Raw genomic sequence first — 17,729 nt, 5'->3', positions numbered from 1 at the left:
TCCCTATGACTCTATCTGGTGCCAGCCCCAGTTAGCCAAGTTAGTACACTCTGCATGTGTAGATTTGCATAATGTTTGGGTTCAGCACTTTGTTTTCTAATCAGCCTGTTTAGAGATGTTATTACACATCTCTGGAGCAGGTGGGGCTTGAACTAACATCTTCTGGCTCAGAGATAGGGACACAACCCTTGCACCTCAAGAGTCCTGCTCTTTAAAGACTCTCTTGATATTTTCTCATCAACCTGTTCAGAGATGTCATTAAATGTATCTGAAGCAGATAAGACTTGAACCTCCTTGCTCAAAGGTACACTTGACGCTCACAACAGCCCCTCCTTTTAAGCATTTTACAAACACCGATTTAATTTTAATCAACTGTGCTCATACTTGTAACCTTGGTTGATTTTAGCTTTCTTAACCTTTAGTTAGGTAACCACTGAGGCATGGTGACCCTCAGGTTAAACCACCACCAGTTGCTCAGAGCAACCTATGGTCTAGTAGGACTTTGAAGACATAGCCTTGGCTATCAAGCTCCATTGAGTTCAGCCCCAATATCTTAATGACATGACAGTGGTTGTAGAAATGGAGAGAACCAAACAAATTCTGCACTTCAGAATCCACTATTTTGGGTGCATAAAGCACAATTTCTTGCCATGATCTGCAGGTGTTCAATTGTGAAACCCATAATAGGAACACACGTTGCTGAGTAGATATCATTCTCCATTTGAGGGGCAGCTGCTGATGGTCCATACTTTTTTGTTTTACTTTTGTAAAACTACAACAATGTTATGTTGCTCAAGATTGATAATTGATTTATCGATTTGCATTAAATCGGTTTGTTTGTGTCAAGTTGTGTAACAATGAGGTAGGAATGGCAGCATCTCTGGAGAAGCTGTTAACGGTTGCAGTGTGTTACGAGTTAACAGAAGAATAGCACTTCTGAGAAAATGTCATACTGGACTTAGTGTAAACTATATTTCTTTTTGCACAGATGCTGCCATACCTGCTGAGTTGCTCCACCATTCTGGTTTTTCAGACTTCCAGCATCTGTATTTTGCCTGTAATCATAGAATAGGGATGTTTGTCTTGTGTTAATTGAAGAGGAACTTAATTATATTTCTAGCACCTCAACAGCTTGATTTGTTAATGAGCAAACATGGCACCACAATTTAGTGGAGCAGTAACTGACTAAGTATTAACATTTGACTGAGATTCTGTTTTGAATTTGTTGCAATTTTTCGATGTGGTTAATTACTTTATTTTTCTTCCCTTTGGCGACCTTAAGTGGCTTAAAGCCAAGGTAAGATGAACAATTTCCTTTTGTAGTGCACCTGTGGTAGAAATAGTCATTGAAATTTCACCAATCCACTTACCATTTTTCTATTTTTGATGCAACAGTAATCAAAGAAAAATAGTTTATTTAAGTATATTCTAATGATATATGATTGTTGGCGGTCTCTGAGTAATGTCATTGATACACTAAGTGGAATTTCATGAGGTTTGGTAGTTGTGTAGCAAACCTTTTTGGGGTTTCCCAGATTTCTTTGGAGTATATTGCAGCAAATCTTACCAAGATGGTACAAAATTTTCATGTGGAATGTTATTTAAGCTTATGTATGATATGCTTTAGACAAGTTTTTACAAAAAGGTTTAAACACGTTTAACTTTTTAATTGTATTTTAAAATTCTGTAGTTTTGTATTTATTGCACTTTCTGACAATATCTGGGAAATCCTAAATTTACCTTTAATTTCTTACTTACATATGCTTCATTTTGAAACTTGTCATACGCAGTACACACTCAACTGGCAAATAATCTTTTTTTAGCTTTGGTAATATCCGATCTTGAGATGTAGTACAGCTAAGCTCAATCATATCCTCCCCCCCCCCTTTTTTTAGAGGCCATAATTGTGCTCTTTCCTCCAGTTTGGCTGAGGTCACTGGGGCTATTTTAGAATAGATTGGACTTCAAAGCCTGTACCTTTGTAGGTTTTTGAGCTGCTATGATAAGCTGACAGACTTGAGGGAGTGGAACTGGCTTGTTCTCAAGTTATTATGTTCATAAACCAACTTATTAGAGTTCATTTTAATGATTGTAATATTTATAGCAACTGCTTTCACTTAAGCATTCTGGACTCAAATTGCAATTTATTTTCATTGCAGCATGGAAGTAACCAACCTCCAAGAGCGGGTACACTCACTAGGACAAACCCACCGACTCAAAAGCCACCAAGTCCCCCAATGTCTGGGCGTGGAACATTAGGGTATGCTGTTTCTTTTTAGATGGGAAAGCTAAGTTGAATATGAATTCCACCATTTTCTTTAATGGCCAGACTGACTTTAATGAACAAAGATATTTAGTTTCAGGTCAATGAGATACTTTAGTTGATAGAGTTGTTTATATTTATGATGTGTGTATTTTAATGGTCATGTTAAACTTTATAAACTATTTTTTCAAGGTGAGTGACAGTTTTCATTTTGGTTTGAAACAAGTCATTCCATGTATCTGTTCAGTTCTATACATACAAATATGATGAGGATTTGGAATTTGTTAAACAAAAAACAAAGGATTGTGGAATTTTAAAACTCAAACAGAAATTGCTAGGGAAATGCAGCGGTCATCATCACTGGACATGAAATTGTAACTGTATTCCCCCCCCCCCCCCCCCCCACCCCACAGGCACTATAGATCTGCTAAGTTTCTCCTGCATTTTGTTTTCATTAACCCATAAGTTTAAAATTTTATGGACCAGGCCAGACCCCCTCAAAACATGAAAGTCGCCTAGATCCTGATTTTTGCCAGTTGTTATCATCAGGTTTGAAGTGGATATTCCAGGGGTGATGCAGCTGGCCCAACCACTTAGTTTTTAAAAAATATATATCTTTGTAGATTACCAAAAGAAACACACACACTCGAGAACCAAATATAGTATAACTTCACTTATCCAAAAACTCAACAGATTATCCAACTTATGGATGCTGTTCCAAATTTCTGCAGCAATCCCATTAAACACCCCTTGGCAAAAAACGTAAAATCAAACACAGGATCTTACAGGAGAGATGTTAGAGAGAGAGAGATGGCAGAGAGAATTCAACATGCCACACCTCCCATGTTGCTGTTTCTTTGACCAGCAGCCTCAAACTGACAGCTTGCTCTGAAAAGCCAGACTGCTAAAACCAAAAAAAGCAAAACCAGAGAAAAACTGAGCCTGGAGAACTTGCCATTCTCCTTTCATTGTAAATGTGTTTTTTTAAAACTTGAAAGTATTTTGCCTGAGGCAGTATGTTAGCTCTCATCAAATTGGCCCTAAAACCTATCCAAGCGAGATATCCTGGAACCTGTCTTTATAACCACTCTGAAAAAAAATCAAGGAAACATAACCTTGTTAAAGGATCAGCATTGTCACAAGTGGCAGCATAGGATAAAACTGTTTCTTTAGTTGGTGGAAACTTAAATTTAACTGTGAACAATCAGTACTCCAGAGTGTGTTAACCTATATTTCGCTTTGCATTGCTTAATGGTTTTAGTCTGAAATGAATACTTTCCTATGCGTGTACTTCATAAATAAGCAGGAAGTAAATGCATCTTGATGTTGGGAAATGAGAATTCCTGAGAAATGAAATTCCTGCAATTAGCAAATATATCAGCAAAAAAGTATTATACAGACACGGGGCAAGGGTCTTTTTTTGATTAAAGGGGCTAAGAAATAAATGGGGGTGGTGGAGCTGAGGGAATAGATAGGTGGGATGGTGATGATTGGGTGCAGGTAGCAGGTGATAGCTCGGTGGACAAGGAAGATGGACCAGGAGGACTGGTCAAGAGGGCAGTGCTGAGTTGGAGGGTTGGGTCTGGGGTGGAGTGGGGGGTGAGGAGACTTGGAAATTGGCAAATTCAACATTAAGGCTGTGTGGTTGTCGGCTTCTGAGACCGAAGATGAGGTGCTCTTCCTCCAGTTTGCGGGTAGACTTGTTTAGACCCTAAGACATAGGAGTGGAAGTAAGGCCATTCAGCCCATCGGGTCCATTCCGCCATTCAATCATGGCTGATGGGCAGTGGAGGAGGTCCAGAATGGACATGTTATCAGAGGGATTAAGGGGAGGAGGAATTGAAATAGAAAGGATTCAGAGATATGTAATTTAAGGCACTACTAAAGGAATTTGGTCATGTAAAAGATATATTAACAAACTTGTTTTGTGCGGGTAGTTTCTACCCCTCAGGACTCCGATCCAGTATTCCTTTTGGAAATAAATGCGGCTGTTAACACCTCAAGAGCAAAATTAGTTTAAGCTTCTGTACCCCAGCCCAAATCATTTATTTCTTGTAGAAGATAGATGCTTCTCAGTTGGCACCTTTTTCAGTGGTAATGAGTTTTGGCACGTCTTGTTTAGTCGACCTGACGGGTTTGTTGACTGCAAGGTCCAAAAATGCAACAGTGAGAAATTCCCAGGAAGGTGGTCTAAGCTCTGCCTTGCTGAAATTTCCCACAACTGTTGTCAACTTACATCTTGATTGCTGGACTAAAACAAACATTGCTGCCCAAACTCATTTTAAAAACTTCAACAATTAAAATAAGCTTGTAAAATGATCTTTTTCGTGTTTTGGATATCTGACAAAAGCATGCCTTTTGTTTGGACTGAAAGTTGACTTTCCTTCAGCCTACGGGGTCAGTTTTTTTTTGTACGAAGTGACTCAATTTTTGATCATCATAGCACTGTTAAGTTGAGCAGTATGGAGAATTTGCTGCAACAAAAACTAACATGGGCAGTGTCTGATTCATACATAACAGCTTGTGTGCTCAAACCTGCTCGTTCTTAAGTGCAACAGGAAGTTTTTTTTGTCTTCAGACGGAACACTCCTTACAAAACATTAGAGCCGGTCAAGCCACCTGTTATTCCTAATGATTACATGACCAGTCCTGCGAGGAATGTGGTTGCAAACCAGCAAAGCCCTATGAGAACAGCATCATTGAATCAAAGACCAAGAACGCACAGGTAACTGCTTTTTCTGATGTCTATATTCCAACTTTTGCAAGGAGGCGCTATTAGTCAGGATAATTGAAGTTAGTTCTGCTTTAATTCAATGTTTATATTGATGACTCTGCTAGTTTTATTGTCAGCGCAGACTTCGGCAATTTCATCAATTGTTTCTCCTCAGTATGATGTCGCAGGTGGGGATGTTCACTCATTCCACAAATGTTGTCACCGTTCACCACCTGTCAGATATTTCAATAACCTGTGTTTATATGCAAGGGGCTGAATAAGCTGGGACTATACTGGAGTATCGGAGGCTGAGGGTGACCTTGTAGAGGTTTATAAAATCAGAAGGGCATGGATAGGATAAATAGACAAGCTTTCTTTTCCCCCAGTATCGGCAAGTCCAAGACTAGATGGCATAGGATTAAGGTAAAGGGGGAAAGACTTTAAAAGGGACCTGAGGGGTAACATTTTCCATACAGAGGGTGGTGCATGTGTGAAATGAGCTGCCAGAGGAAGTTGTAGAGGCTGTTACAATTACATCACTTAAAAGGCATCTGGTTGGGTAAATGAATAGGAATGGTTTAGAGGGATTTCGGCCAAGTGCTGGTAAATGGGACTAGATTAATTTAGGATATCTGGTCAGCATGATGAGTTGGACCAAAGGGTTTGTTTCTGTGCTGTACATGTCTGACTCTATATCAAGGCTTGGATAATGCTTGAATTGCAATATGTTGCTGGTTTGAGAATCATGAATGAAACATGTTTGCGGTCACCTTTACATTTTTGATCATTCTGCTCATGAGAACTTTACAGTGCAGTAAAAGGCCCTTCAGCCCTCGAGTTGCGCTGACTTGCAAAATTAATCTGATGCCCTTAACGTCAGTGAGTCTACTGTTGTAGGCAGGCTGTTCCACGCCCCTACTACTGAGTAAAGAAGCTGCCCCTAATATCTGTCCTCAATTTATTACCCCTCAATTTAAAGCTATGTCCCGTTTCCCCGCCCTCCCACCCCGTGTTGGCCTTCACCATCTGAGGTAAAAGATTCTCACTGGTCACCCTATCTAATCCTGATTATCTTGTATGTCTCAATTAAGCCACCTCTCAACCTTCTTCTCTCCAACAAAAACAGCCTCCGTTCCCTCAGCCTTTCCTCATAAGACCTTCCTTCCGTTACCTAGTAAATCTCCTCTGAATCCCTTCCAAAGCTTCTACATTTTCCGGTAATGCAGTGACCAGATCTGCACGCAATACTCCAGGTGCAGCCCTACCAGTGTCTTGTACAGCTAAAGCATGACCTCATGGCTCTGAAACTCAATCCCTCTCCCAATAAATGCCAATACACCTTATGCCTTAACAATCCTATCAACCTGGGTGGCAACTTTCAGGGGTTTATGCACCTGGACACAGAGATCTCTGTTCAATGCACTGCCAAGAATTTTATCATTAGCTCAGTACTCTTTTTTTTATTCCTGTTACTACTTCCAAAGTGAACTACCTCACACTTTTCCACATTAAACTCCATTTGCCACTTCTCAGCCCAGCTCTGCATCTTATCTATGTCCCTTTGTAACCCACAACATCCTTCTGCATTATCCACAACTATCTTAGTGTCACCGGCAAATTTACTGACCTATCTTTCTACGCCCACCTCCAGATCATTTATAAAAATGACAAACAGCAATGGCCCCAAAACAGATCCTTGTGGCACTGATGGTAATTGAGCTCCAGGATGAACATTTGCCATCAACCACCACCCTCTGTCGTCTTTCAGTTAGCCAATTTCTGATCCAAACCGCTAAATTACCTTCAATTCTGAAACTCCATATTTTGTGCCTACCATATGGAACCTTATCAAACACCTTACTGAAGTCCATATACATCACATCAACCACCTTACCTTCATCCACCTGTTTTGTCACTTTCTCGAAGAGCTCAATAAGGTTAGTTAGGCACGACCTACCATTCATAAAACCGTGTTGACTATCCCTAATCAAATTATTTCTTTCCAGATAATTAGAAATCCTATCTTTCATATCCTTTTCCAACACCTTACCCACAACCGAAGTAAGGCTCACTGGCCTATAATTACCAGAGTTGTCCTGACTCCCCTTCAACAAGGGCACAACATTTGCTATCCTCCAGTCTTCTGGCACTACTCCTGTCAACAATGATGACATGTTGAAGCCAAACACTCAGCAATCTCTTCCCTGGCTTCCCAGAGAATCCAAGGATGAATCCTGTCCAGCCCGGGGTCTTCTCTATTTTCAGATTTTCCGAAATTGCTAAAACCACCTCTTTCTCAACTGCAATCCAATCTAGTCTTGTAGCCTATATCTCTGTATTCTTACTAACACTGCTCTTTTCCAATGTGAATACTGACGAAAAGTATTCATTAAGCGCTTCCCCTACGTCCTCAGATTCCACACACCTTCCTGCTACTATCTTTGATTGGCTCTAGTCATTCTTTTATTCCTGCTACCTTTATAGAAAGCCTTAGGGTTTTCCTTGATCTTATCCGCTAACAACTTCTCATGTCCCCTCCTGACTCTTCTGAGCGCTCTCTTTAGATTTTTTTCTGGCTAACTTGTAACTCTCAAGCCCACTGAACCTTTGTGCCTCATCCTCACATAAGCCTTCCCCTTCACCTTCCTCTTCACCTTCCTCTTCCTCTTCCTCTTCCTCTTCACAAGAGCTTCAACTTTAGTAAACTATGGCTCCCTCTCTTGACCCTACTCAATACCTGATGGATATATACCTATCAAGGACCCAGGGTAGCTGTTTCTTGAATAAGCGGCACATTTCAAGTGTGTCCATCCCCTGCAGTTTCATTCCCTGTCCTGCGCATCCTAAACCTTGCCTAATCTCATCATAATTGCCTTTTACCCAGTTATACCTCTTTCCCTGTAGTATATACCTATTCCTGCCCATTGCTATTGACTAAATAAATTTTTCTCAATTCAGAGCTAGAAATATTGTATTAGCTTTCAGAGCATTGACAAAATAAGTAATATTTCTTAATGTTAATTTCTAAGTGCGCAAGCACTGAACTAGCCACAATTTTGGTCTCTTTTAATTAGTTGAAGAATGAAAGTGGGAATTGGTAGTTTCATAAGGGTATAACATTTCATTGTGGTACAGTGGTAGTGTCCCTACATCTAGGCCAGGAGTCTGGTTTCAAGTTCCTCGTGTCATAATATCAACAGAGATTTTTCAATCAATCAATAACAATTATTTGAAGCTGACAATATAGTGCCTTTCCAAGCACAGCAGAGTAGAATGAGAGATTCATGGGATATGGTGAAATGGCAGAGGTGTTGAACAGGTGTTTTGTATCAGTCTTCACAGTGGATGACACTAATAACATGCCAGTAATTGATGGAGAAACTAAGGTAGGTGAGGATCTGGAAATAATCATTATTATGGAAGAGGTAATGTTTAGTAAGCTAATGGAGCTAAGGATAGGCAAGTCTCCTGGCCCCAATACAGTGCATCCCAGAGTACTAAGAGATGATGGGAGAAATAGTAAGTGCACTTGTGATAATTTTCCAAAAACTTGTTGGATTCTGGGACAGTTCCAAGAGATTGGAAAACTGCATATGTGACACCACTGTTTAAAAAGGGAGGTAGACAAAAGATGGGGAATTAGAGACTGGTTAGCTCTATAGTGGGGACGATGCTAGAGTCTGTTATCAAGAAAGAAATAGCAAGGTATCGAGGTAGGAATTGTTCTGTTGGGCAGATGCAGCATGGGTTCATGAAGGGAATTCTTTTGGAATTCTATAAAGAAGTTATGAGCAAGGTGGACAACAGGGATGCAGTGGATGTGGTTTATTTGGATTTCCAAAAGGCCTTCAACAAGGTGCCGCACAAGAGACTGCTACGTAAGATAAAGATGCATGGTATTACGGGTAAAGTATTAGCATGGACAGAGGATTAGTTGACTAACAGGAAGCAAAAAGTGGGGATAAATGAGTGCTATTCTGGTTGGTAATCAGTGACTAGTGGTGTACCTCGATAAGTTTAGGGACTGCAATTATTCACAATTTACGTTGTTGTTTTGGAGTTGGGGTGATGTGTAGTGTGTCCTAGTTTGCAGATGACACTAAGATGATTTGGAAGAGCAACGTGTGGAGAAGACTGTGGAACTTTGCAGAGGAACATAGATAATTTAAGTGAGTGGGCAAAGGTCTGCTAGATGGAATAGTGTTAATAAATGTGAAGTCAACCATTTTGGTAAGTGTAACAGACAAAGGAATTATTACTTGAATGGTAAAACGTTGCAGCATACTGCTATGCAGTGGGACCTGGGTGTCCTTGTGCATGCATCACAGAGGGTTGGTTTGCAGGTACTACAAGTAATTAGGAAGGCAAGTCGAATTTTGTCCTTCATTGCTAAAGGGATTGAGTTTATAAGCAGGAAGGTTATGTTGCAGCTGTATAGGGTGCTAGTGAGGCCACACCTGGAGTACTGTGTGCAGTTTTGGTATCCTTACTTTGAAAGGATGTACTGGCACTGGAGGGGGTGCAGAGGAAGTTCATTAGGTTGATTCTGGAGTTGAGAGGGTAGTCTTATGAGGAGAGACTGAGTAGACTGGGATTATATTCATTGGAATTCAGAAGAATGAGGCAGGATCTTACAGAAACATAAAATTATGAAGGGAATAGATAAGATCTAAGTAGAGAGGATGTTTGCACTGGCAGGTGAAACTAGGACAAGAGGGCAGTGTCTCCAGATTAGAGGGAGCAGATTTAGAACTGAATCGAGAAGGAACTTCTTCACCCGGAGGGTTGTGAATCTCTGGAATTCTTTGCCCAGTGAAGTCGTTGATGCTACATCAGTAAACATTTTTCAAGCTACAATAGATAGATTTTTTTTGAACAATAAAGGAATTTAGGAGTATGGCGGGAACGCAGATAAGTGGAACTGAGTCTATGAAAAATCAGCCATGATCTTGATCGTGAGTGGCAGAGCAGGCTCGAAGAGCCAGATGGCCTACTCCTGCTCCTCGTTCTTGCGTTCTTATAGATTTTGTAATTTCAGGCTTTGAGAAATCTTGAAAAACAACCTGTATTTTCTATCTTAAGTTGTTTTTCATAATTGTACCCCTTGTTTTCAGAGTATTTCATAGACAATAAATTGCTTTGAATTACATTCAATCATATTTGCATATATTTAAACCCTGTACAGAGGAACCTCAATTATCCAAAGTACATGGCCAGGGAGTATTTCATTTGGTTAATCGAATTCCAGATAACTTGGTTAGCCCAGCATCGGGACCTTGCGATCTTGTTGGATAATCCAATATTTGGATAATAGAATGCCAGATAATCGAGGTTCCTCTGTATGTAACAACAAAATAAATTAAGTAATTGACTTGTTCATGTTAAGTAGTTGCGTATGAAGAATTGCTCACCAGATCTATTTGCTCTTCAAATCTAAAGTGTTCGTTAGAGGACTGCTTACCTTTCATGACAATCAGCTGTAATATAGATTAAGCTAATTATTTGTCCCTTGCAGTGGGAATTCCATCTGCTTTTCAGATGCATATCGGATAGCAGTAAAAATCTATTGAATGTAATGCTTTAGAGATACAGCAATAATTCTCACCGGATACGTGGTTGCTCATGTTGTCCACCTCTACAAGAAGGGTAGTAGAGATATTCCAGGTAACTACAGACCAGTGAGCCTGACATCGGTGGTGGGGGAGTTGCTGGAGGAGGATACTGAGAGAGAGGATCTATTTATATTTGGAAAGGAATGAGCTTATCAGTGATGGAAAACATGGTTTTGTGCGGGGGAGATCATGCCTTACCAACTTAATAGACTTCTTTTAAGGAAGTGACCAAGTTGATAGATGAAGGAAGGGCTATAGATGTCATATACATGGATTTTAGTAAGGCGTTTGATAAGGTTTGATAAACTAATGGAGAAAGTGAAGTCACATGGTGTGGAAGGTGTTCCAGCTAGGTGGATAAAGAACTGGTTGAGTAACAGGAGACAGTAGTATTGAAGGGAGTTTCTCGAAATGGAGAAAGTTAACCAGTGGTGTTCCACAGGGGTCAGTATTGGGGCCACTGTTGTTTGTAATATACATAAATGATCTAGAAGAGGGCACTGTTGGTATGATCAGCAAGTTTGCAGATGACACAAAAATTGGTGGAGTGGCAGAAAGCATAAGGGACTGTCAGAGAATACAGGAGGATAGACATAGACTGGAGGGTTGGGTGGAAAAGTGGCAAATGGCATTCAATCTAGACAAATGTGAGGGGCTGCATTTAGACAAGTCTAATTCTAGACCGAATTATACAATGAATGGAAGAGCCTTGGGAAAAGCTGATGGGCAGAGAGTGCAGGTCCATTGTACCCTGAAGGTTGCTGCACAGGAGGATAGAGTTGTCAAGAAGGCATATAGTATGCTTGCCTTCATCGGACGGGGTATTGAGTATAACAGCTAGCAAGTCATGTTAAAATTGTACAAAGACATTGGTTCGGCCGTGTTTTAGAATACTGTGTACAGTATCGGCGACACATTACTAAAAGGATGTGAACGTTTTGGAGAGGGTGCAGAGAAGGTTTATGAGGATGTTGCCTGTTATGGAAAGTGCTAGCTATGAAGAGAGGTTGAGTAGGTTAGGTTTATTTTCACTAGAAAAAAGGAGATTGAGGTGGGGGACCTGATTGAGGTTAACAAAACCATGAAGAGTATAGACAGGGTGGATAGAGACAAGCTTTTTCCCAGGGTGAAGGATTCAATAATGAGAGGTCATGCTTTCAAAGCGAGAGGTGGAAAGTTTAAGGGGGGGATACATGCGGTAAGTACTTCACACAGAGGGTGGTGGGCATTTGGAACGCGTTGCCAGTAGAGGTGGTAGAGGCAGACACGGTTAATTCATTTAAGATGCGTCTGGACAGATGCAAGAGTAGGTGGGGAGCAGAGGGAATCAGATGCTTAGGAATTGACTGACAGGCTTAGACAGTACATTTGGATCGGCTCAGGCTTGGAGGGCTGAAGGGCCTGTTCCTGGGCTGTAAATTTTCTTTGTTCTTGTTAACAGCTGTGGCATATTGAGTCCAGGGAATGAGTGAAGGTGTTGCAATCTAATAGGCTGTAAGTTTTAGGCACTCTTATTTCACTTGTAGTCTTCCGGAAGTTATATATCTTAATGGTTCAATGCTTTAGTAAATGTCTAATTGTTGGTATATTATAACATTGCAACTTTTTAAAATATTTCTTTCTAGTTTATTATTTGTGTGTTTTCATCTGGATTCAAGTTGAAATTCTTGGTTGTGACTTTGGGGGAGGAACGATAGAAACTAAAAATATTGGCAAGCTGTACATGCTAGAAAATGCCCTGGTTGAGTTTGTTGACCTTCACCAGACTGGAAGAAGTGCAATTTGACCATCTGAATGTTATGGAATGTTGAAATGGTGACCATTTTCTCTTTCAGATTCAGATCCAACACCCATTACTAAAACCATGTATCTGTGTGCAGTGAGGACAGGATTGGCTTTGAATGTTAAACCTTTGGTTGAACAGCCAGCTGAGACTTAGAGCTTGCATGTAGACTTGCAGCTGAGAAACTACAGCTGTTAGATCTGGAACTTAGAGGTGTTTTTTCTGTTATCTGATTGTGTTTTTAATTGTGTTCTTTTATAGTGGAAGCAGTGGAGGAAGTGGAAGCAGAGAAAATAGTGGGAGCAGCAGTATAGGCATTCCAATTGCTGTGCCTACACCCTCACCACCCACTCTTTTGCCAGGTCTGTACATGTCCAACATTTTACACGTTAATGGTAGATGTTAAAATCTTGTTTTAAGTTGGTTTTTTGAATTAGTTGCCCTGTACTTTTTAACAAGTGGATATCGTTATAGTAAATGTGGCAAATCCTAGAAATATTGTCAGCAAAATTTAGAGATCAGTTATCATTCTGAGTCAATTAATTTCATCAGATCCAATCTGCTGAAAAACCATTGATCTGAAAGACTAATGGGAGCGTAGCTCAGCAAAGGGGGCATAATCATTTGAAGGTGAGATGAGACAAATTGAATTGGTGGGTTGCGAATCTTTAACATTGTCTGGCCCAAATGTTGTTGATTTGATATAGAATATATTCAGGGTTCGAGATAAATGTTTGACTTATCCCTAGAATGGAGGATATGGCTAGCTGGTGGAAAATTTGAGTTGAGATGAAAGATCTGCATTGACTGTATTGAATGACCTGAAGGCTTGAATGGCTTTGTTGTCCAATCTGTTCTTATTTCTTGAATTATGTACTTTGCAATATTACAACTAAAGCTATGCTTCAGGTCGAACAATGGGTTTGTAAGAGATGACCTGCCCTGCTCCTGTCCCTTTTTATTTTGACAGTCTATTTCTTGTTATGATATTGACATTCCATCACCACTCATTCACAAACATACAAATGTGGCATATGCATTTGCTGACATACTGTCAACAATTTTATAATTTTGTCCAGTGGCTTTGGAATTCCTTATTTCTTAAAACTTAATATTTAAAGAACTGCTGGATAAATTTGTTAAGATGATAATTTGACTTTTTTTTTGTTAGCATCATATTCTGTCCCTGCTGGAGCCCCATCCCTGCCGCCACCACCACCTCCACTGCCAGTGGGCGGTTTCATAGGTGAGACTGGCTGCTGCTTAGAAATACAGCACTCGATGCATTTGTCCTTTCACAGCTAACTTATAATCACTGTGGGAAAATGGTGTTGATTTTTCTTGGGGTGCAAATACTAAAACTTTGGAATGTTTTTGGGTTATAAGGAGCTATTTGTCATATTTCCAAATATATTTTAATCCATGTTAGTGTATTTAAAGCAAGATCACTACTGAATTAAAGTTGATGAGCTGTCCAGTAACTTTTAAAAGGATATGTTATTAACAACTAACTGAAGGTCTTTTGTTTTATTGACCAGTTTTACTTTCCTCAAATAATTTTTTTTGATGGAAGGTGGTTTCATGGTCAATGATATGAATGGCTGTAATTTTAATGTAGGAAGTATCAAATCAGACTCTAATGTTGTCCATTGACCATACGCCAATTTGATTTTCTTTATGTTGCTTTTTTCATCACCACCACTTTTCAATCAAAAATATAGACACTGGGAATTGAACTTCAAACCTCTTTTGGTATGCATAACTTAGCCAGCTGCTTTAGATTAAGAAGAAACTCCCCACCCCAGCCCAGATTACATTTCTGCAGAGTTTTTTTTGTTTACTGGATTTTGGGAAGTTTGGGGTTGTCATAATGCAGATGTTGTTTTGATTGCCCTAGTCATGACACTAACATGGATCAAATCCCTTTTTCCTTTTTAAATGCATAAGAGCTTTTAAAGGATTATTAATTTGACATTAAATGTATCAATCCTTCTGAATTTAAGCTTTACAATAATACTTTTAAAATAAATAAAGCTTCCACTAATCTTACTCTCTTGCTATCACCTTGATTGTTTGCCGTTGGTATTGGTGATGTAAGGGTTAGATTCTTTTGAATCTCTGCATGCCTATAGCGACCAGGACAATGAATAGGGAATAGCGCTTCTCTTTGGACTACTGTGGAAAGTATGAGTAGCTTATATATCAATCACCTGAATGTTGTCTGATGTTTTTCCTGAAAATGGTGAATTGAGTAGGACCTGTGGCAGAATGGGAGAAGTACGACTTGTAAATGAGACGTTTGTGTCAATTTAAGTTTCAAGGAACTTGCAGGAATTTCAGATATTTCACAAATGTGATAAAACTAAAACTTAATTTATCCCATTGCATTTTATTTCTCTTATGGTTGGTTTGAGGATCTTCCACTGATCGATACCTTTTTCAGAAATTACGGAATAATGCATATTTCTCTTTTCTTCCCTGCTGTGATTTCAATGCTTTCAGCTGGCCCTGGTTCGGCTCCTGGCTCCCAATACAGTACAATGACCAGGCAGATCTCTCGGCACAATTCCACCACCTCTACAGTATCTTCGGGGGGCTTCAGGCGAAATCCTTCAGTGACTTCTCAATTTTCTGTGCAGCCTCATGTTAATGGTGGCCCTCTTTATGCTCAAAATTCAAGTAAGGCTTCTACTTTAATACTACTAAATGTACAACAATTGTTGTATATTGAGCTAATGAAGGTCTTTCAGTTCATTTTCCTACATCTTTATTATCCCACAGATAATTATACTTTAGGTTCCGTTCTGACTTTGTAACACAGATCGTGTATTTATTTCTATATGACCTATAGTTTGCTCTTGTCTTTTTTCCTGATCGTTCAAAATTGAATTTTAATTTTTTTTACTTATTCTCCCTCAAAAGAAAATTACTATTATTGTTCGTCAAAGTGGGATGTGTTGTGGTAAAATTGATTTTTTTAAGCTACGTTTATTAGGTATATTTGGACTTGTTGCAGCAAATTAATATTGAGAACAAATTCTAAGTGCCACACCCACCCACAGAAAACTGAATTTATGTAGTTCTTTAGATAGTTTGGTCACCAACAGACTGTGGAGAGGCTTTTTCTGCAGGATAATTTCCAAACTCTGTTTCATGTCTGATATTTAACAGATGTTTCTGAGACAGGATGCTTGGAAGTCATTGGGGAGGAAGAGGGAATATCCCAGCAGGGTAACAAACAGCTGCCTGGTACCAGTTAGGCTTCCTAAACATTAGAAGCATGCACATGGCTGGATCACTATATTTTCAGCAATGCCTATAACTGAGGGATTTTTGCGACTGTTATAATCTCAAACTACATTTTCTGACATGTCATATTTGTAATGCATACACTAATTGCAGATTTGTAAAAAGAATGAACTATCTGAATTTTGGCAACTTGGCTAATCCTAAGCGTTTGATTTGGCATCCGTAACATGCTTGTATGCTATATTTGAAATAAACTGGTAAAATCCTTTCAATGCACAAAGTTTGATGGTTAGTTTCTCCATTTATAATTATGTAAACCTTTTTGACATCGTTAAATAATTTCTGAGGCCATCAAAGTTGCTCTTAGCAACAGTCATCCTAAGCTGTCCTTAAACAAAAACACCATTTTTAACATTGGGGAAAAAATGTAATCTCTGGTACTTTTTGCCATTGCCTTTTAAGCACTTGTATGAAAAACAAACTGTTAAAGCTGTGGTTAAATGAGTTGTGATTTCTGGTTCCACTCCAATCCAGGTAACTGAAACAGCCACACTTGTATGTTTCTAATGTGTTTTGAAATGCCCAAAGGCTAACTTTCCTGGGAAATGGGCATTGCTGTGAAGGCCAGCATTAATTGCCCTTGCATTGAATTAGCATATAAGCCATTTCTGTGTGCAGCTAAGGGCCATTTGTATTACTGTGGATCTAAAAGTTGCATGTAGACCAGACCAGGTAAGAACTGCAGATTTCCAACACTAAGAACTTCAGTGTAAAATGCTGGAGATCACAGCAGGTCAGACAGCACCCATGGGGAGAGAGCAAGCTAATGTTTAGAGTCTAGATGACTCTTCATCAGAGCTGAAGTGAAGTGACTTCACTTCAGCTCTGATGAAGAGTCATCTAGACTCGAAACATTAGCTTCCTCTCTCCCCATGGGTGCTGTCTGACCTGCTGTGATCTCCAGCATTTGTTGTTTTTAGTACAGCATTTGTTCCTACATTAGTGTAAACAGGTTTTTACGCCATCATTCATAGTTTATTGCTGATACGAGCTTTAGATTTCAGGTCATTAATTAGAATTTAATTCAAACAGCTGCCAGAGGTTTAGCCTGGTTCTCTGGATTACGAGCCCAGTGACATTGTCACTATGCTACCATTGCCCTCCTATCATTCAGCAGACATGCCAGGAGATAATGGGTTAAATGACCAAAAACCTTGAGTGGTAGGTTTTAAATGCCTGCACTGCTGCCTTACAGTACCAGGGTCCCAGGTTCGATTCCAGCCTTGGGCGACAGTCTGTGTGGAGTTTGCACATTCTTCCCATGTCTGCGTGGGTTTCCTCTGGGTGCTCTAGTTTCCTCCCACAGTCCAAAGATGTGTAGGCCAGGTGAATTGGCCATGCTAAATTGCCCATAGTGTTAGGTGCATTAGTCAGAGGGAAATGGGTCCGGGTGGGTTACTCTTCGAGGATCGGTGTGGACTGGTTGGGCTGAACGGCCTGTTTCCACACTGTAGGGAATCTAATCTAATCAGATTCTTGGCCTTGGGTTCTCAGCAGCTGAAGACATGCTGTTCAGTAGCAGAATATTTAAAATAGGAGATGCAGACAGAGTTGAAGTTCAGATTGTCATTACAAATGGTAATACTGGATAAGTAGAAGTTCAGAGTGAAACCTGGCTGAATGATAGGTTTAGTTTTGCAATTTTATTTACCATGGTGATCAGTCATTGGCAGCCTCTTGCTAATCTATTCAAAACACTTTTCTCTTATTTTTTGTGTTCAGTAAACTTCAAACCATTTCATGTAAACCTATTTGAAACAATCATCTTATAACAAATATCAGAAATAAAGATTCAGTCCTTTATCTTCAACAACAACCTGACAGATACTGAACCTGAAGTGTCACCCTGTTTCTACTTTAACATTCCTTGTTCATTTTGCATGGCAATATTTGGTTTCTTTCTGGCAAGTACCTCTGTTGCTTAGACATTGAGTATGGAGTAATTGTAAAAGTTAGGATATTGGAATTAAATGCAGAAACTAGGTTGGTGACCTTTGTTATCTCAGTTTAATCAAATTAATGGAAGCCAATAACCTGGGTTAGACCCAC

The 17,729-nt window shown here is 39.7% G+C and overlaps 1 protein-coding gene across 11 annotated transcripts in view; it reads left to right on the top strand.

The window, feature by feature from the left end:
- abi1a (abl interactor 1a) overlaps window positions 1-17,729 on the top strand; it is a 131,115-nt gene that overhangs the window by 96,960 nt on the left and 16,426 nt on the right. For 2 of the 11 annotated variants that reach the window (XM_043690542.2, XM_043690539.2), the window contains exons 4-9: window positions 1,283-1,297; window positions 2,160-2,260; window positions 4,842-4,988; window positions 12,633-12,733; window positions 13,543-13,617; window positions 14,874-15,050. In XM_043690542.2, the coding sequence (XP_043546477.1) occupies window positions 1,283-1,297; window positions 2,160-2,260; window positions 4,842-4,988; window positions 12,633-12,733; window positions 13,543-13,617; window positions 14,874-15,050 (616 nt within the window). The remainder of the gene's footprint in view (window positions 1-1,282; window positions 1,298-2,159; window positions 2,261-4,841; window positions 4,989-12,632; window positions 12,734-13,542; window positions 13,618-14,873; window positions 15,051-17,729) is intronic. The other 9 variants (XM_043690544.2, XM_043690541.2, XM_043690548.2 and 6 more) reach the window with 6 other exon arrangements.

The sequence above is a fragment of the Chiloscyllium plagiosum genome, unplaced genomic scaffold (assembly GCF_037043375.1).
Source record: "Chiloscyllium plagiosum isolate Xiang-an unplaced genomic scaffold, Cpla_swu_hap1 HiC_scaffold_5, whole genome shotgun sequence".
NCBI lineage: Eukaryota > Metazoa > Chordata > Chondrichthyes > Orectolobiformes > Hemiscylliidae > Chiloscyllium > Chiloscyllium plagiosum.
Note: the sequence above shows the minus strand (reverse complement) of the source record. Positions and strands in the feature narration are given on the sequence as shown.